Here is a 21640-nt window from a genome sequence, read left to right as displayed (position 1 = left end):
TATCTTCCTAGAACTAAGCATTAGGCCCTTGAATATTTCACCTCCTGCAAGGAACTGACCCAGAATAAAATAAGTGGCAAGTGGAAGATGTTTCTAAGAAGGGCTTATAGGTAGGTACCTGGGATGCAAGTGGAGGAGCAAGCAGAGTATCAGGAAGGTGTTTAAAAGTAGCCAGCACTCTTCTAGAGAAAGGTGGGAAGACCTCCAAACACATCTTACCAGTGAGATCTCTATTTAGGTTACCAAGCTCTCTTTAACAATCAGCAATACCTGGTAAGGTAAACTCTGTTGGTTAACTCCTATTATAAATTACTTTAATCACCTGTTTTGATTGCCTCTAGGGGTATTGAGATCTATAGGAATGTGAGTTTTGACTTGAGAGTAGCAAGGACAAATAGGAAGCAGAAATCAATCCTGTGTATTAAGGAGATACGAAGCATGGTTTGCAACACTGATTGTACTCAGGGCTTGAGCAAGCCCTGGGTGTCTTGGAAGGCTCTGGCCTGGCATCCCTTCATACTCTCTATTCTTGAAACATTTCCTCAGCAATCATCTAGGGAGTGGTTGCTTCTGTAGAGAAGAGGGGAGGAGGAAAGGTGCTGGTGGCAGTGTGCTGCGTATGGTCCACTCAGCAAAACAGGAGCCCCATGGTTCATCCTTAATGACATTCACTTTCTTTAGTTGGCAGTTTAGAAACCATGAGGATGGGCCAGGAGCAGTGGCTCATGCCTATAATCCCAGCACTTTTGGAGGCCAAGGTTGGTGGATCACCTGAGGTTGGGAGTTCAAGACCAGCCTGGCCAACATGGTGAGACCCCGTCTCTACTAAAAACTCGAAATTAGTGGGGCGTGGTGGTGCTCGCCTATAATCCCAGCTACTCAGAAAACTGAGGAAGGAGGATCCCTTAGAACCCAGGAGGCAGAGGCTGCAGTGAGCCGATATCGCGCCACAGCACTTCGGCCTGGGTGACAGAGTGAGACTGTCTCAAAAAAAAAAAAAAAAAAAAAAAAAGGAAAAAGAAACCTTGAGGAGGAGGATGTTTTCTAACATGAGAATGCAGTGTGCGTGTTTATGTGTGTGTGTATGTGTTCATGTTTGGGTGCATTAGATTCATTACCGCTCTTATCCCTACCTCAGACTTCTTTTAAAATTTGTTCCCACTCTGTCGACTCTCAACCCATTCCCTAAGAGGAGCCTAGCGTATCTGATTTTCCCTGTCCAATTTTACAGGCATGAGCCCCCGTGCTTGGCCTTGGCATTAGTTTAGATTCCTTTACAGATTAGGGTCCCAGGAAATTGCCAGCCATCTACCCCTTAATCTGATGCTGATCCCACTATATGAATTGGGTGTATAGGTATCATAAAAACTTAAATCCATGTAACTAAGGATTAGATGTAAAAAGATAATATATTTACATTTTCCTAACTATATGTATAAATCATATACTTTCCAGCATTCGTTGAGCTCAGTCAGCGTTTTCACATACTGACTGTGGATCAGCTTCTTCTTTTGGATCAGAATGCAGATCTTTCCATTTTCAGAAAAAGTGCTAGAGATATATAGATAATCATACAGTCACGTGCTGCCTAATGATGTTTTGGTCAATAACAGACCACATATACAATGGTGGTCCCGTAAGATTATAATGGAGCTGAAAAATTCCTATTGCCTGGTGATGTCGTAACCCTCATAGGGTTATAACTGCAGTACTCATGTGTTTGTGGTGATGCTGCTGTAAACAGACCTACTGTGCTGCAGTCATATAAAAGTCTAGCAGTACAATTATGTACAGTGCATAATACTTGATAATAAATACCCGTTACTGGCTTATGTATTTACTGTACTATATATCATTATTTTAGAGTATACGCCTTCTCCTTATTAAAAAAACAAGTTAACTGTAAGCCTCAGGCAAGTCCTTGAGGATGTATTCCAGAAGAAGGCATTGTTGTTAGAAATGACAGCTCCGTGTGTTACTGCCCCTAAGACCTTCCAGTGGGACAAGATGTGGAGGGGAAGACAGCGATATTGATGCTGACCTGGTGTAGGCCCAGGCTGATGTGTGTGTTTATGTCTTCATTTTAAACAAAAATTTAGAAAGCAAATACTAAAAATATTTAAAATAAAAAAATAGGATAAGGATGTAAAGGAAGAAAATATTTTTGTATAGTTATACATACAATGTTTATTTTAAACTAAGTGTTAATTTCAAGCGATTGGGAGTTGATAAAAAATTAAACAATAGTAAACTAAGTATTATTACAAAAGAGTCAAAAGTTAAAACAATTAAAAAGTTTATAAAATAAAAATGTTACAGTAAGCTAAGGTTAATTGACTATTGATAAAGAAAAATTTTTAATACAGATTTGGTATAGTATTTAAGTGTACAGCATTTATAAAGTCTACAGTAGTGTTCGGTAATGTCCTGTGCCTTCACATTCAGTCACCACTCACCCAGTGTCTCACCCAGAGCAACTTCCAATCCTGCAAGCTCTATCCATGGTAAGTGCCCTTTACAGGTGTGCAATTTTTAGATCTTTCATACCATATTTTTACTGTTTATTTTCTATGTTTAGGTATGTTTAGACATACATACTTACCATTGTGTTATAGTTGCCTGCAATATTCAGTACAGTAACATGCTATACAGGTTTGCAGCCTAGAAGCAGTAGGCTATACCATTTAGCTCAGGTGTGTAGCAGGCTTTACGGCTTAGGTTTGTATAGGTGCACTCTGTCATGCGCACACAACAATGAAATTGCCGAAGGATACATTTTCAGAGTGTAACCTTGTCATTAAGTGACACATGACTGTGTAAATAGATTACATACGTAAAGGTATTGTATAATTCACACTTATAGCTGAATGCCAGTAGCATTGGTAGCTTGACAAGAATAATGTTCTACTTTTTTGTTTTCCTCTTTGCTGGTAGAACCATGGCGGCATTCTTTAGACAATTGTTAATCTCCCCTAATGATGTTTACATAACTTGATTTGGGTCTCGTTCCATATTTTGTTATTTCTTTTCACTTCTCCTCCTCCTCGTCCCTCTTCTGGCTAGAATAGAGTGATTTTTAAATAATTGAATTTAAGAAATAGTCTGTGTGGGCAGTTGCTGCCACTTCACTTCTCCTCTCTCCTAAATTTATCATCTTATTGTAAAGAAAAGCATTTATAAATAGAATTATCAGCACAACATTTTCCTCCCTCTCACCCTCCCTGGAAGTAAGCAGCAGCAGGTCTTTGTAGCAGACCCTCCCCTCTTTAATTTTGCTTAGAAAACCTCCTGTGAGAGGGAAAGCTCCAAGTCCTACTTCTGCTGACTTGTGGTCAAAAAGCTAAATTATGATGAAAATTCCCATTTTGTGTGGAATAAGGAGATTATGAGTTATTTTTGTTTATGGTCCAGTGCAGCTTGTCTAGTTATACTGGGTTTATTGTCTAAATAAGATCATCCTTCTAGTTCTAGTACTTCTGAAGATGTGAGATTAAAAGCCTTGAAGAACTAGAAAAATCACTCAATAAAAATGTTTTAAAATTCTTAGGTAGGAAGATGAAGTCTGCATGGCAATATCCTCCCAGAACCTTTAAGAAAGACCCAGAAACTCTTAGGGGATGGGGTGATGGGTATTTAGAGGGAATCTAATATTTTAAAAGCTACAATTAGCATCTCTTTTGAAAGCTGCAATTGCTCACTCACTTTTTGCAGCAGTTCAGCCCCCAGAAAAATGTAAAAATGATTTCCTTATTCTGTCATTAAATCGTTTAACACAGAAAACAAGAACAAATGTTAAGGATTCCTTATGGTTGTGACAGAATGCTGAGGAACAGTCAGATTTTATTTTTATTCATTTGTCCTCTTTTGCTAGTCTTGCAGTTTCTACTGCCCTGTGCAATGCACACACAAGGTTACATTTTTGTTGACCCACTTACTGTGAAAAATGAGTTTCACTCCCTGACACTGAGAGGAGTTTTCAAATGCTTAAGAAATGAGGGACATGTGATTATGGTGTAGGTGGGGTGGAAGTATTTTATTAAATTGAAATTACTTGTGGTATCTGTCTTGAATATTTGCTATGCTTTATTTTTATAACACTTAATCACTGGATTACTAGTCATCTACATTGACCTTACCTGACCCCCAAGTCTGAGTTAGGTTATGTTGCTTCTCCCATAAGCTTCTCTACATCCCGCCTTGGTCTAAATCAGAATACTCTTTTTCAGTCGGAATTTGCACCATCCACTAGACTATATGCTTTGTGAGGGCAGGGATGGTGCCTCTGGTTTTCATAGTTATATGCCCTGTGCATGGCATATATTAGGCACTCATTAAGTATTTGCTGATTAGATAAAAGGATGGATGGATAAATGAATGAATGCTCTATAGCTTTAATAATAAAACTATACAATAAGTAAAACTTGTTATAGCCTGTAATAAGCTTTGTTTTGTACTTTTCTATCTTAATCTTCAAACATTTGCAGGGATATTCTCATAGTGAAGGTTGTAGGTAATGTCAGTGGTGCTGTTCATTGTCTCGGAATTTTTCCTTTCTTCTCCATTCAGTTGCTTCCTCATCCCTATTGTGTTTGAGTCTTTTATGAGCTTCCTAACTTGTCTCTTTCCACCTTTAATTCCAACTTTAAAGTAGGATTGGCAGACTTTTTCTGTAAAGGGCCAGATAGTAAAGATTTTTAGCTTTGTGTCCCAACTATTCAACTCAATATATAAACGAAAGGTGTGGCTATGTTAAATAAAACTTTATTAACAAAAATAGGTGGTCGGTTGCATTTGGATAGTGAGTTGCAGTTTGCCAACCCCTGCTTTAAAGCATTGCCAGATAAGATATGTAGATTTCAACATCTTATTTCCCTGTTCAGAAATGACCAGTGGTCCCCTAGTGCTAGAATATAAATACTGACTTTCTTTGCTGAGCTTTCAGGCCCTCTGTACTGCATTTCTGTAGTATTGTATCTTTGCACCAGCATTTACCTTGCTTATTCTCTTGTCCTCTTCTCCCACTATGTTCATGCCTACTGCGAGTCTTTAGGAAGCCCTTTCTTGGAAGCTCCCTGCCCTCCTTATCAATTTCTCATCTTTAAATAAAGACATATATTACCTTCCATGTCTTCTGTGAAGCTCTCCCCAATAAATGGAATCCACCCTATCATTAACACTTTATTTTATCATGTATGCTATTACATACATGAACATCTATATTTGTTTACATATTGTCTGTGTATGTAAGAATTATCTACAAATTTAAACTTCCTTTTTTAGACATTTCAAAAAATTCTTTTATAGTTCATGGTTTCTAACACAGTACTGGTCACAGGTGGGAAGTAAAAATTAAAATACTCATTTGGTTGAAAGTTGAAAGCAAAATGGAAATGAAATATTGTGTGCTTCCTACTTTCCCTTAGCATTCTTATATGACAGTTGAAGTTGGCTTAAATGTAGTTCTTTTTTCTAGTGTCAGTAGCATTTTTATACTCAGTTGGTTAATACTGCCCTTTGGTTATGAAGACTGTGTGGATGTTTTCCATCTCAAATTTGACCAATGTAAGAACAACCTTGGTAGCCTATGAATAGGTTAAGTTCTTCTGTGTTCTAACACCAGGCAGAATACGTACTTATTTTAAGGAATTGTTGGTCCTTAAAGTAGGACCTGGAATGAGGTCAAAATATTAGAATCTAGCTTTATAAAATAACCAGTTTGATGAAAATCTGAGTGATTGGCAGTGCACTAAAGCACGGTTCATTTTTACTTTGGAATAATGTTAGTGCTGACAGTGATAAACTCCTTATTGATTGTGTGAATATCCATTCCCAGTAAAGTGCTAAGACTTTCTAGTGGTACGTAGTAGTGTTTGCTGATGTCAATTTGTTGTCTTTTCCCTCTGCCTATTCTCCATTTTAAAAATTGGTCATCTTGTCCTGATTTTAAATATGACATTTTTATTAGTCTGCTTTTGTTGCTATTAAGAAATACCTGAGGCTGGGTAATTTATAAAGAAAAATAGTTTATTTAGCTCACAGTTCTGTGGGCTGTACAAGCATGGCACCAGTAATCTGCTTGGCTTCGCATGAGTCCTCAGGAAGCTTACAATCATGGTGGAAGGCAAAAGGGGATCTTGCGTATCACATGGCAGGAGGGAACAAGAGAGAGGGAGGATGTGCAAGGCTCTTTTAAGCCACCAGATCTCAGGTGAACTCATAGAGTGAGAACTCACTCGTTACTGGGAGGACAGAACCAAGCCATTCATGAAGGATCCACTCCCATGACCCAGGTACCTCCTACTAGGCCCACCTCCAACACTGGAGTCACATTTCAACAGGACATTTGGAAGGGATAAAACATCCAAACCATATCAATATTCATTTATTAATTCATATTAATATTATTAAATATTAACTGTGTTAATATTTATTACAGTTAAAGATTAGTACTAGCTTTCTATTCTTTTGTTGTATATTTACGTTGCTGTGGTTTTTCATTCTTCCTCTTTGTTGTGGCATTACTTTAGATTTGATGTAATTTTTCAGCTAAGGGATACTAACTATATATCAAGAACATGAGCTCAATCTCAATATTGAACCACACCTTTGGCATTCATTCAATATTGCGATTTTTTTTCTCTTCCCAAGCGGACCTGAGAATGTTACTTGACAAAGCATCAAATCGTTACGAGGTCAGCATGGTTCAGATGATGCCTTTACATTTGCATATAAGCTATTTATATGTTTGCAGTATTTGTAGATACATGTTAACTATAATTTGTTTTCAGTGTTAAATAGTGGTTTATGTTAATTTTCTGTATAAAGCCTGTCAGCTATTTTTGACTCTACTTTTGAAAAGACATAAAAACATAAAACTTGCTTTAAGTGATAAGGTTGATCAGAAATATATAATAGGTGAGGATTAATTTATATTCTCAATGTATTAGAGTTATGAATCACCTTGGTCGTTCAGCTTCATTTTATACTCTCTTATGTAGTGTCAATAATACTACTAGGTCAATAGAAAAGAGTCTTATTTTAATCTTGCGTCTTATTTTTTTGGCTAGGAGTAAAAGAAAGCAAGTGCTTTTTATATACCTATAAAAGCTGGCTGGGTGCAGTGGCTCACACAATAATCCTAGCACTTTAGCAGGCTAAGGCAGGAGGATCACCTGAGGTCAGGAGTTTGAGAACGGCCTAGGCAATACAGAGAGACCTCATATCTTAAAAACCGAAATTAAATGAAATGGAAGCTTATCCAATTAATAAAGCTATAGCTAATATTTATGTAAGTGTCTACCATGAGCCCAGTATTTTTTTGGTAGAGCAAGGTAAGACAAATACATACAAGCCATTGTCCTCCACTAGATTAAAAACTTCATGCAGGCATCTTCGGTGGAACTGATTGCTCTTGTTTTTCTGGTCCTTTCTGTTTTTGCACTGCTGCCAGAATCCACTTAAAATACCAGTTTCCTAAGGTAAGTCTTTGTTTAACAGCTTCTGTGGGTGAAGAATAAAACCAATTATTATAAGATTTTTCCTCTTTTTTTTCTGAAATTCTGTAGTTTCACCATAATATAGCTATATACAGATTCATTATAATTTATCTTGCCTGGCATCAGTGTGTACTTTCAATCTTAGGGCTGCATGTTTAGTTATGGAAAATTCTCAGCCATCTTTTTTTTTTTTTTTGTAGAGAGTGTCTTGCTATGTTGCTCAGGTTGATCTCAAACTCCTGACCTCAAGCGATCCTCCTGCTTTGGGGTCCCAAATTGCTGGGATTACAGGCTTGAGCCACCACACCCGGCTCCACTATCTTTTTGGATGTTGCTTTACTGCCTTTCCCCTTATTTTCTCCTTTTGCAATAGCCCCACAATTTTTTTATATTTTTTATTTATTCATTTATTTATTTTTTTAGAAGGAGTCTCACTCTTGTTACCCAGGCTGGAGTGCAATCTCAGCCCACTGCAATCTCCACCTCTCAGGTTCTTCACCTCCCAGGTTCAAGTGACTCTCCTGCCTCAGCTTCCTGAGTAGCTGGGACTACAGGTGCATGCTACCACACCTGGCTAATTTTTGTATTTTTAGTAGAGATGGGGTTTTGCCATGTTAGCCAGGATGGTCTCAAACTCCTTACCTCAGTGATCTGCCTGCCTCGGCCTCCCAAAGTGCTGGGATTACAGGCATAAGCCACTGCACCCAGCCAATAGCCCCCAAAACTTATAGTGGAGCCTTTCAATCTGTCGTTAATATTTCTTACCTTCTTTTTATATTTTTCAGTTCCTAAGCTCTAGCTGTATTCTGATTGAATTCCTCCTATTATTTTTCAATTCATGAATTTTCTTTAATGTCAGTTCTGGAGTATATCCCCCAATCCACTGACTTTTGATTTCAGGGGCTATATCTTTCCTTTCCAGCATTTCTAATTTGATCCTTATGATAGCCATCTGTTCTAATTTGGGCCCGCCTGTTTTTGTTTTATGGCTTCTTATTCTTTTTATGTGTGTGTGTGTGTGTGTGTGTGTGTGTGTGTGTGTGTATTTTTTTTTATTTTCACCTGGAGGATCTCAGGTGATAAGGCATTTTGATATTGCTTTGTTATTTGCATTTCACCCCGTTAGAGTTTGCCTTGTGATTGCAGACTTTGTCAGTTCTCATAATGTTCATTTTCCTTGTGTGTTAGGGAATTTTGGTTCGTAGTTTCAGAGTGCATGGGAGTTTTTGTGTGTTTCTCTCCTCTCTCTGTTTTTCACTCCTCATCTGCTGACCTTCTTGTTGGCTCTACCTGATCATCTAGGCCTTTGGGTTGGGTTTAGAAAGAGACCTTAATGACCCAGGCTTCCATCTCTTGGTGAGCTCCTCCCAGGCTAGCTTCTCAGGCAGGGATGTGGCTCCACCTTAGCCCTGGCCCAAGAGCAATGGTCCCAATTTCTCTCAGCCTCCTTCCCCATGTGGGAGAGCCTGACTCCACCCCTGATTTCAGGCCAGGGGCTTTTCACCTATGTACCCACATGAATGGAACACCTAGCCACCTCTGCAGGCTTCCAGCTGTGTAGCCAGAGTCCTACCACTGTCTTGATTGTTTCTGGGCCACAAAGGTGTTGATCTTGCTTTTTAATTTCTGCTGTGCCCTTTATTTCTTCTTCATCTTTAAAAATATTTAATACATGCATACAGAGGGTAGTTTGGAGTGTACCATCTTGACATTAAGTAGGTCCAGTCTCTGCAGCTTGCTGTTTAGTGCCTTTTTCAGCTTTCCCCAACCAGTTTTCCAAACTCATTTCCCTCCACTCCTGAGCATGAACCTTCTGCTTCTACCGGGCAGTTTCTTACGTCCTGGAATGTGTGCAGCTCTTCCTACCTCTGTGTTTTTCTTACATGTTAGGTCCCCAACTTGGTCTCCCGTCCTCCCTCCCTTTGCTTCTCACCTCCTTTCCATCAGGAGTTGGCCTAAGTCCAACCTCCTCCTCTGTGAAGCCTTCCTTAACCTCACCAGACCATGGCAATCCTGACGTTTTTTGAAGTCTTTCTGTTTGTATTGGTTATTGGCCTTCCTCATCCCTCTTTCGTATTCAGCGTCACCTATCTTGTGGATGTGGGCCTTGAATCCCCACTGAATTCCTTGATTGAGGTTAGAAAATGTCTTTTATTTTTGTTATCTCTGAAGCATCTGGCATTGAGCTATGCTTACCTGTTTGATTGTGGGTGTACTCAGTCCATACTTGCACCTTTTCTAATATTATGTAGGTCATCTGTTTCTTCCAAAAATTTGAATTTTACTGTGTGCGCACGTGTGTGTCAGATCTTTAACTTAGAAAGGCATATTTTTATTGCAACTCCCTCTTACACACACATACGCATACATGTGGACGTGCATGCATGTGCAAACAAGCACAGACACCACGTGCACATTACCTGTAAAGTCATTGGATTTGCCCGTAACAGAAACCTTTGGTAAATGACACAGGCTCTCCTTGATAGTGAATGTCTAACCAACTCAAAGGTTGATATATGTGGGAGAGAACCGTTTTTATCAGTTTAGAAATAGATATTTTTCTCTGTTGGGCAGACTGTTGTGAGTCCTTCAGCCTTCTGTTATGAAAAAGCAGTAGACTGTAAGAGAAAATCAAGAAGTCTCCATTTGAAAGTGAGCAAAATAAGATTGACCCATTCTATCTCATTTGCCTTTATTTACTCTTTAAGTACACATTACTTACTCTCTGGCAGCTCCTAAATATTTATGGTTAAGAGGGGAAAGGCTGTGTTCCCAATTCCTATTAGGAACCTCGTTTCCATGCTCTTCTGCCTTTTGCAAACATCATCCAAGGATACTCATATATCTTTTTGTCCTCATCACTGTTACTACCTCCCTTCATCCCTGGAAGACTTTTGCTTTCACTTTTTAGCTGCCTAGGCACTGCCAACATTCTGGACAACTGTAACATTTTTCTAATCATTATCATCATCCACTGTTTCTTGAATACCTTCTATGTGCCTGACATGGTATTAGGTACTTTATATCCATTCTCTTACTTATTTAACCTGCTATTTACAGATGGTGAAATCAAGACTCAGAGTGGCAATAACTTGCCCAAGGTGTCACAGTGATCTTATTTTAAACTTTCTTAACTTCAGTTATTTTTATCTTTGTTCACTTGAAAATTCATTGAGTAAACCTTCTTATTGCTTAGCACATTGCTTCTGACATCTTGAATCCTGCCAGCCTCCTGTAAACATTTCCCCCTCCTCCTAACTCTGCTCCATGACCTCTTTCTGACCCTGCCTGTTTCCCCAGCCATCTCAGTTCACCTCTTTCCTTCTGTAGCCTGCATAGTCATTTTTGCTTCCTTTTTCCAACATTCTCACTTCTACTTGGACATTCTGTAACCACTTGATTACCAGCCTCCAAAATTAGATCAATTCAACCATCTGTTGTATCTGTTCCTCATCTCTCTCCTGTGAGCACTGTTGGAGAAAATCCCATAACTTTGCCAATTGGCTCCATCTCAAATGTGTTTCTAATCTACCCGGCCCTTCAGTGCTCCTAATTAGTTGTCTTATCCCTTTTTGGCTCTTTTTCTCTTCCCCACCTGGCTGTTCCAAAACTTTTTAACATTTTTCACCAACACAACCCCTTTGACCCTGCTTTGAAATCTGCTAAGAACATAGAATTTATCAGAAGTAATTTCCTCTAACTTGCCTCTTCTCTATCTCAAAGTTTATCTGCATCTGGACTCATCCATTTCTTCCTTCCCTTTTAAATCCAAAGAAATCCGACTGTTTTCCAATGATAACTCTACCTACCTGTGCTGTTCTTTCCAGACTCTTCCATGAAGTTGCCCTAACCACTTCCTTCCCCTTTTATATCATCAGCCTCTTCCCCTCCGTTTGCAGGTCTCCTCACCTGCAAATGTGCACATCCAAGTTGGTAGGCTGGTGGGGGCTGGGGAGGAGTCTTCCCTCCGTCCTGTCTTCCTCTCACAGTTTCTCCTTTATGGCCAAACTTGGGGAAAGAGAAGCCTGCACTGCCCCCTCCCTTGTCTCTTTGGTGCTCCTCCGCTCTGTAGCTGGGAGGTGGCCCCTCATTCTGGTGAAAGTCTCTCCCACAGATTACTGCCAACTTCTTCAAGGCCAGATCTGATGGGCTGCTGTTAGTCCTTCTTCTCCTAAGCCTGCCCCTTAATGATTGTCCTTACATTGACTCTTTCTCTTTGGGTAACCTCCTGAGCATTGGATCTACACTCCCAGCTTCCTCTGGGTGTTACCTGGGATGGAGAGAGTACAGGTTCCTTCTACTGCCAGCTCCTCTTTGGTTTCCTAGCCAAATCATCTCATCTTTATTCATCTAGTCATCCAAGCTAGACATTTGGAGCCATCGTTGACACTACTTCTACCAGCCTTTCCCTCTGTCACACCAGTTACTAAGTCCTATCAAGTCCCTCTAAAATGCCTCTCTGTCCCTCCATCCTTACCACTGCTGCCCTAATTGGGGTCTTCATGAACTATTGCGTAGCCCTTTCTGTTTTCCTGTCTCTTGCCTTTAATCTCCCCTCTATACTGTTGTCAGTGTTAAATTTCGGAGACACAGAGCTAATCAAATCCTTCTCATGTTTGGCTTCATTCAGTGGCTCCACTCTGCCTACTGGGTCAAGTGTGGCTCCCCTGGCTTGGCATTCAGGGTTCTTCCCTGTCGGGCTGTGTGCCTCCCTGCCAGCCTCCACTCCAGCAGCTCTACCTGGCATCTGACCTGCATTTTGCAAGAGTGCCATGACCTGCCTTGAGCCTGAACCTTAGCACTTGCAGTCTACTCTGCTTTCCCTTCTTTCTCTGCTTGGTTTTATATTTCTTGACCTGGCTCAGTAGTTATCTTTTTGATAAGCATTTGCGACCCATCTAAACAGAATGGCTCTTCCTGTTTCGGCTCTCCTAGGAGTGCTGACACTCTCATATTATAGTGAGTTATACATGATTCTCTCTCTCCTCTGCTTTCCTTTAAGCTTCTCTGAAACATGTTTGTTTCCTGAGGTTCCATAGTACAGTATTAAGTGCCTAATAAATATTTATTGAACTAAAAGTCGGTTAATGTATCTGGGTTTGTGAATGTTAAAGTGCTTAGGAGCCTGGGTCTCACTGTTAGCGTATGAAGCACTAACAAACAAGTTTCCACCTTTAGCTTTAATATACGGTATTCTGGGGTTGTGTTTTTTTTTTTTTTTTCTAGAAATGTGGCTTTACACTAAAATAAGAGAAAATAAATTTTAACTGAGTTTGCATCAATATAATTTTGGTGTTCAGATGAACTGAAAACACTCATGTAATGGTTGGCTGAGTCAAGCTGGGTGTCAACAATCTGTCATCTAACAATCGAGCTCTTTGTGATTGTTGAAAAGCATATATTAAATTTCTCCAGAAAAAAGAATCTATTAAAAATCATGTAGGAAGGTGAAAGACTATTTTATATAGCATTATAATGAACCCAAATTAGCTTGTTAAGTCTTGAAGTCCCTGAAATGCACAGAGAACACTATGGGAAAATGTACACACGCCTTTTGAACCTGATTTTATCACAAACCTTAGTCTTTTTATCTTAATATGATGCCAATAAAACCATACCCAGCTACATTTTATCTAGTGTTATTGGAGGAAATATGCATCATATTAACAGAGGCAAATTCTTTCAGTATTGTACATATTGGGTACAATATATACTACTTGCGTGACAGGTGCACTGACATCGCAGACTTCACCACTATACAATTCATCCATGTAGCCAAAAACCACCTGTACCTCAAAACCTATTGAAATAAAAAAATAAAAAGTACTTTCAGTATTGTGAAACCACAGTTATGGAAATAAGTATCAATGCACACATCACATTTTCTGTGTTGATTTGTAAGCAATACAAAAACTGAAAACACTGTTACAAAGGCATAAAGAGATATAGGAGTACAGAGGCAGTTATAGGTGTATTTATTTTTTCCCATTGTTGTATTTGTTCATTAAAACTTAAAACACTATAGTTATGTATAAAATACCATGTTGCCAAGCATGTATTTTTTCCTTTAATTTCAATCCCATTAAAACAAACCATTTTTATTTTAGGTGCTTTTTGCCTTTGTGGTTATAACTTAAACCAGGGATAACTAGTACACTATTTTTTATTCCTTAAAGGACTTGGGAAAATGTAGGAAAGAAAATATCAGTGTGGCAAAAAGTCCATGAACATTTCGAATCAGGATTTTGACCTCAGTAGGATGCTAACATTCCAGGCCATTGGATCCTTTGGTTCAAGTTATTTGAACATTAAGACATGGTTACATTCATTTCTGTCAAGGACCTTAATCTTTCATTATTCTTTATAATTTGCTATTTTTGATAGCTAACATGTTTTATTTATTAACCATCTGTACAATATTTATATCTATAATTATTAGACATTTTCCTACCATGATTAGGTAACTGGGCTGTTTAAAAAAGAAACACCTCCAGAATAGCTAAAATTTTAAAGTTACTACCTACATCTGCCAAAACAGATTAGTAGCAGATTTCCAGAACAGAACAAATTGTCTTGATCTCCTTACCTAACACTTTGTTTTATGTCAAATCTTACTGCTTTCAGGGAACAAGACTTCTTGATGGAAGCTTATATTTTGACATAAAAATTTTGGGGGCTGCAAATGTAAGGCAATTTTATCCTTATTTTTCAGGTTGAATATTGCTACATTATTAATTTTATGGTATTCATACAATAAGAATACCACATATTCATGACAAACTTGATTGGGTCCTAACTCACTATAACTCTGTTGAACTTACTAATTATATGAGCTTGAATATTATATTTGAGAAATTAAAATCTCTTGGTTATATAAACAAGGGCTAACTTCTAACATAATATTTATACTTCAGGTTTCGCTTTCTTTATAACCATCTTCATTGTCATTGTTATAATTTGTTTTGTATTTCAGATTCCTTAATTCATTATCATAACAACAAAAAACATTGGCCAAGCAGAATTAAAACTTTAATCAATCATAATACTTAAGCATGGATGTTCTTATAATGAAAATTTCTTTTAAATTTAGAATATTCCTGAAAATTCTTTGAATTCAGGCCTGATGAAAATCATCCAAAAATGTATTTATCTTTTAATGCAACAAATATTTTTTAATACTTTTTAAAAATTCACTCAGAATCACAGCTTGCCTAAGGTCATTATTTGTCTCTGTTACGGTGATAGAGAATGTTGGATTGAATATGTAGTGATCACAAGACAAATGCTGACTGTCTTGAGACATTATGGTAGCTAAGGGTTTGAGCTTTAGAGTCAGACTGCTAGGGTTCAAATTCCAGCTCCACCAATTCTTAATTACATGAATTGGGGCTAATTACTGTTTTGTGCCTCAGTTTCCTCATCTGTAAAGTGGGTTGTCTCAAACATTTAATATATGAATATGTATAAGCTGTTTAGAACTGTCCTTAGCATATAGAAAGTACTCAAATATCTAGCTCAGAATAATTGACGTGTCAAGTAATATATCTAATTTGTTAGGAACTTCAGATAGTTGTATTTAATCTATTTTTGAATAATAAAACCAATAGCAGTAATATTTTTCATGGAATTCAAAATGCAAATGCAATTTTACTATAACATGTAATTTCACTATAAAAATTAAAAATGCTAGTAACTGGCTATTGTCTTTTCTGGGATATTAGGAATTTTACAATACATGGACATTTGGAAAACATTGTAGTTTGGTAGTCCTACCTGTGACTACAAAAAAAAGCATGAAGTTTTGCTTTTTTACGATGTGTATTAGGTCAAACCAGGCACTCATATGGCTTATCTATCTATCCCACCTAAGATTTCAAATGGAGAGTACTTGTGTTTCTCCTTGAGGTTTCCTCAACCGTGGCTGAGTACAAATGACCCAGAGAGACCTTCAGCACAACCCCATAGGATAACCATGTGATACTTGAAGTTTAAATATTCCTGTCATCCAACACTGTTGCTCCCTGAATAGAAAGGTCTCACGGTGTTAGTTATGCTTTTGTTAAGTGAATAATCTTGGAGACTTGAACAATTCTCTTCTCCCCTCAGTGCATTTCTTTTTTTTTTTGAGACGGAGTTTCACTCTGTCACCCAGGCTGGAACGCAATGGCGTGATTTGAGCTCACTGTAGCTTCCACCTCCCGGGTTCAAGTGATTCTCCTGCCTCAGCCTCCTGAGTAGCTGGGATTACAGGATGTGCCACCATACCCTACTAATCTTTTGTATTTTTAGTGGAGACGGGGTTTCGCCATGTTGGCCAGGCTGGCCTTGAACTCCTGACCTCAGATGATCCACCTGCCTCGGCCTCCCAAAGTGCTGGAATTACAGATGTGAGCCACCATGCCAGGCCCCCTTAGTGCATTTCTATTAAGATTTTTATTTTAGATTGAAAATGAAAGGAAGTTAATTTGTTACAAAATACTGATGTCAGAATAATTTGCTAAACCCTTTTTACTGATCTTTTATTTCCCTTTCCTTTATGCCATATAAAGAAACCATGGAACATGTTTTGTTTTGAGGACTTTGGTATTATATTTTTATCCCCTAGTGCTTAATAGATACAACTGATGGTTCTGTAATTATTTGTCTAATGAATTGAACTGGTGGGACAGAAGGTCCATTCGTCGGCCAAATGGTGTCATCATTTGTTTGCAGAGGGCTGCAGGGCCAGTTAGGCAACATAAGAGAGCAAATTAGGGGTTTGGAAAAGGAAAATAGTGGGGCTTGTGGTGAACTGTATCTGAGGCCAGATGAAACACCAGCCAGGGCTTGTGAGCTCTGTGTGAAAGTAAAGGCTTTGGCCAGAAGACTAATGAATATATTCTCCATGTGCATAATAGAAATCTTTAAAATGTTCTAGACTACTTCTGTTTTCCAGTTCACTGGGTACCATGATTCATTAAATAAGTAAATAAATAAATGAATAGATATGGGTGTGTTTATATATATAAATATATGAAATATATGCACGTATACATATTTGCCCCCTCTTTATTGAGGTACATATGAAATACTTCACCCTGTAAAAAAGTTGGCTTAACAAAGGTCGCTTGTCTAATGTTTATTTGCTACATCTCTGTTTATTGATAATTGATGGAGCTTGCAATAACAACTTCGTTCTAAGTTATATGTAATATGAAGAGTTTTCTAATTTCTGTTAGTGACAACGTGCACAACTTTACTAACTGGAACAAAAGTAAAAGTTAAATATTCTCAAAAAAGCACTAGCTGAGCTACACACACACACACACACACAGACACACACACACACACACACACACACACACACACACACACACACACAACATACCTTTGTGGCATTCTTATAGCTGGGAACTTAACTGGCTCTCCCCTCTGACTGCTTGCCAGACTTAGAAGAAACCAAGAAAAAGGAGGTAGAAAAATTTTTTATGCTCTAATTGCGAGCGTGGTAGCTGGTGTCCCTCAAGTGGAATGCATATGAGCTTCAAGGCTTTTGACCAATTTCACTGGACTTCCTCAGGGTCTTACCTCTTTTATTCCCACTGTGGGTTCAGGTATATTTATAGTATAGTGCTCTGATTCTTGATAATCTCGCTCCTGTTTTGAAGTATTAGCATGAACCACATACAAGAAAGTTAATAGCCAAACCTTTTCCATTTTTCCTACAGCTCTTGAAACTGGCAGCCTTGAGAACCACCCATTTCCCTTACTACCTCTCACCTAAGCCTTCCTTGGTGCACAATGTTAACGTTACACTACATGTATTACTATTTAATGTTGACACCGCTGTCTTTTCATTTCACGTCTGTTATGATATTGTGGCTTTCGCCCTTTGCGGTCAGGGACCGTAACTTTTTGCCACACTGTGTTAATAGGGACTTACTCAGGAAATGGCTGTTCATAGGGTGTAAAATTCACTGCGGTTTTGAAGCTGAGAAAAAATACCTTGAATCCTTTTGTAAGTTCTTTGGAAAATGGACAGATTCTTTTTTACTGATAACCTATATCATCACAAAATGAACCCGTCTTATAATTGACTAGACCTGTTAATAAAATGTTACAGACTAATTTGAGAAATAATTATCGGGTGGGAGAAAAGGGCATTTACTAGAAAATCAAGTAAACTTTGTTGTCCTCAGGCATTTAATTGGAAGAATTGAGTAAAAAATTTGTTAATGTTTAGATTGGTTTATGTTCCTTTTTCTAACCACTGTTTCCTGCTAAAAAAAAAAATAACTATTTGGCAAACTTTCTGTAACTCTCTTTATCTTTTCCTGTTTTATGTCTGTTGTCCCAGGCATTCTGATTACATATCCCAATCATGCTCCTTTTACATGTTAGTATCTAATATGGTGTCTTGTATTGTTTACTTGAAAATTGCCTATTGTTTATTAAATTCTGACAGGAAGACTCTTCTGTATAAATGTTTTTGGGTCTTAAGATCAGATTTCAAATCTGATCTTTCAAATCAAATGATCTTTCAAATCAAATGGTAGTACTTCGTGTCCCCTTCAGGGAAAGGATTTGTAAGATATTTATAAATTCAAGCATTCTTAAGGAATTTATTTAAATGGCTGCTAATTCTGCATTAGAAGCATGCCATTGACATTGATATGTAGTAAATTAAATTTAAGGATAAATCATCTCAAAGTATATTCTAGTAATCTTTAATTAGTTAAAAGTATCTTTTAATATTTTTAAGTAAAACTCACTAATTGCAGAAATGCTTAGAGATGAGTTTAGGTTACCTACCAATTTTTAAATTAAAACTTAATTTTTAGTGACTATAAATAAATTAATAAACCTTTTAAAATATGAAGTTTTCTTACAATCACTTTGCATAATTGAATATCTCATTGTTACTTAGCTAATGCTTTGTGTCTGCTGTCTTTTTGTTTCTATTTTGGCTTAGTTTATTTCATTGATCTTTGGTGTAATAGACCTAAGCTGCCTTGTGTGGAAGGGAGAAGCTGCATGACTTGCTAGAAGTTTTACATGTGATGGAATTTAACCTCAGTTTATGTCTCTCCCTGCACAGTCCCTTCAGTCTGAATATGTTCATTACTAAGGCCTTGCCACTCCAGTGAAAGCCGTTCCTCTCTTAGACACAATTTCTTCATCTGGACGAGCAGTGGAGAGGGAAAGCAACTTCTTGCTGGAAGAATATCTCTACCTTCTTACCTTAAATTAAAGAGAGCACTAAGATAACACCTTCAAGAGACTTGAAAACAGAAAACTGGTTAATGACTACTATAAATGCACTGAAACTATGTTTATGGAGATTTCCATACTTTTAAAGACAGTTTTAATGTTGAATTTGGTATTTTGAAGGGTTATTTTTAATGTATTTTGGTAATACATTTATTATATTTACATGTACAGTGTTACATTATATATGTATTGTGAACTTTAAAAGACTATTTTGATAAATTTATAAATATATAAAATTATGTAAAAACAAGACTATATTTTGATTTAGATTTTCCTGCTGTTTGCTACCAAAAATTTGTATTTTAAGTCTATTTAGTTTTAGTATGGTTTTGTCTCTAATGAATAAAGAATTCCTTCTTATTAAGAAGAAGTAAGGGAGAAAGTTTTCAGAAAGTGATTTTTATGCTCCCACTATAAATACGGCAGATCAGTTCATTCTTTTGGGAAGTCAGGTTAATTACACTGAGTTTATCCAAGTTTATCTCTACCAAGAGTATAATGGCATGGGATGACTTATTTAGGACAATTCCCTTTCCCATTGTTTTTGTTGCTGAGCCAATTTGAGTTAGTTTTGCATCCTGGGGGGCTTTAAAAAACTTAGCATGCAGTGGAAGATCAGAATTCACTGAATATTTCTTCTTAGAGCATGGTTTCATGGTTTTTCTCTATGAAGTGACTCAATATTCCAAATGTTTTTCTTTCCTTCCTTCTTTCAAAAGAGTTCTTAACCCAATTAGAATATCCTGCTTTGGGTACGAGGTTGTTGTTGCCTGTAATCACACATGGTTTGACATCAGTTTTAAATCAATGGAGAGAAAAAACTGAAAAAGATGCTGCTAAGTAGTTCTCTGTATTAAAGGAGATATTTTTAAAACAGGGTACAACCCCCTGCTGCACACGCTAGCATATCTGGAACCTAATATGAAAATGAAAGGACCCTTATAGGTACTCACAGCCCTTTCATGTAAGTATGATCTGATATTTAGGTCTTCAGAAACCCGTAGGTTTCATTTCTATGAGGAATCGAGGAGCCTTACATCCTGATATCCTTCCAGGCTGCTTAAGAATGGACTGCTTCGACACTGAAAGTGCTAGTGAAATGGATTCATATGAAGTGCTATTTACTCCCAACCATTGAGTTATTTATAATGTATTTATTGGGGGGGGTACCTTGAGTCTATTATATTATGCTTCATCAAAACATCTTGTTCATGTTTTATGTTTTTTAAAAAGGCATTTGAATGAATGTTTGACTCAGGTTTGTTAAATTAACCTTCAGTAACTGCAGTACCAAAAATTACACTCAACTGATAAAAAAATGAATTGTATGATTTAGGAATCAAAAACTAAAATAAGTGGAATTATGTATCTTTTCTAAAGTTGAAAAAGTAAAATATTTTATTATGAGTTATTGTAAAAAATTGGTTAATTGTATAGGAAGATGACAGTATTTTTTTCAAGTTATAAAAAGTAATTCAGATGACATTTGAGAAGTAGGGGAGAGGGAATCATGTTGACAGTTTTAGTTCTGTGAACACTAACTTGTGTGAAGCTATTAAAATGATTGTAAAGTTGACTACTGTAAATTTTCCATAATTATGTGTGTATATATGTCATATGTATGTACATGTATATGTCTTAAAATTACTTTACACATGTGCATACATAGACACACCAAGAAGTGGATGTATATAATATAGAAAGTATATAGCAAAGTAATTCTACTCTGATAATAAAAATTGTTTGACATGTATTTTGTTATGAATAGTTTATCTTCAAAAAGATATTTTGCTCTATTTTAAAGTGTAGAAGAATACACTGCTAATAAATAATAAAAGTTTTATGCAATCACTTATTCTTTGGCATTTATAATTTGGATTTTTGAGTTTTCAATGTACTGAAGTCTCTTTATAATTTTATTTTTGGTTCAGTGTGGTCGGTGCCTTGAGTGTTTCAAGATCTCTATTCTGGATTTTAGTTTATCTTTTATTGACTTTCTAGGTTGTGGCCATTGCCTGAAATACACGACAGTGAACTCACAGAAACCTTACACTTTGAATTTCACAAAAATCATATAATGTCAGGTTCTTGCTTGCTTTCTCTTTTTTTTTCTGTCAATAAAGACTGATCCTGAACAGTGTTTTGGGTCCTGCTTAGTTCTTTATGACTACTGATGACTATTGTATGATTGGTCATCAGTTTCTTTTGAAAAAGAATGATATTTTTCTTAAACAAGAAATTACAGAAATAAATCAGTTGGAACAAACCTCATACCTGTTGGATCTATGCCCTGAAAAGTCAGCTTGGGAGGAAGAAGCTACACTATTTATTGGAGATATTTTATATAGTAAACTGGATCTCTCTGCATTATGATGTTTCTGAGGTTTTTTTTTTCTTTAATTTCTTTCTTTTTTTTTTTTAAGAATGCAAAGGAAAGGTTGTGGATGAGAAGGTAGTTTTACATTTGGAATTGGGAATCTGCAAATAGCTGTCCTCACAACATTGCATGAAACAATTGGGGTACCAAGGTTTTCATAGGACCACATCTTAAAGAAGGAGATTTCTTACGAATTAATGAACCTGTTTCACAGGGAAGAAGGAAATCTCTTTTTGTACAGATTGGGTTTTTATGAAAAAGAAAGTAAAAAAACAAATCAATTAGCTGGTTTCAACAGATTTCTCACCTATTGAGTTTACATGTTTCTTTTTTTATCCTTAGATGTAAAATGATTTATAAATCTCAAAACACACCTGGGAAAACTATCTATGTGATTCAAATATAGCAGGAACATGAATTTACCAACTATACACAAATGTGTTTTGAAAGTTGTTTTTACTTCTATGCTTTCTTCAGTGACATGTTAAACCATTAATATGTTGAGTCTGATTAAACC

At 37.0% G+C, this 21640-nt stretch overlaps 1 protein-coding gene across 3 annotated transcripts in view; it reads left to right on the top strand.

Annotated features, from left to right (window-relative positions):
• The window catches only part of CDC14A (cell division cycle 14A), a 164620-nt gene extending 143735 nt beyond the window's left edge, over positions 1-20885 (top strand). For 2 of the 3 annotated variants that reach the window (XM_005542589.5, XM_074000697.1), the window contains one exon: positions 18574-20885. In XM_005542589.5, the coding sequence (XP_005542646.1) occupies positions 18574-18603 (30 nt within the window). In that variant the 3' untranslated portion in view covers positions 18604-20885. Of the gene's footprint in view, positions 1-5023; positions 5200-18573 lie in introns of those variants that run through there. The other variant, XM_005542587.5, reaches the window with a different exon arrangement.
• The last annotated feature ends 755 nt before the right edge of the window (positions 20886-21640 follow it).

This window comes from Macaca fascicularis, chromosome 1 (assembly GCF_037993035.2).
Source record: "Macaca fascicularis isolate 582-1 chromosome 1, T2T-MFA8v1.1".
Lineage (NCBI taxonomy): Eukaryota > Metazoa > Chordata > Mammalia > Primates > Cercopithecidae > Macaca > Macaca fascicularis.
This window is presented reverse-complemented; position numbering and strand designations above follow the sequence as displayed.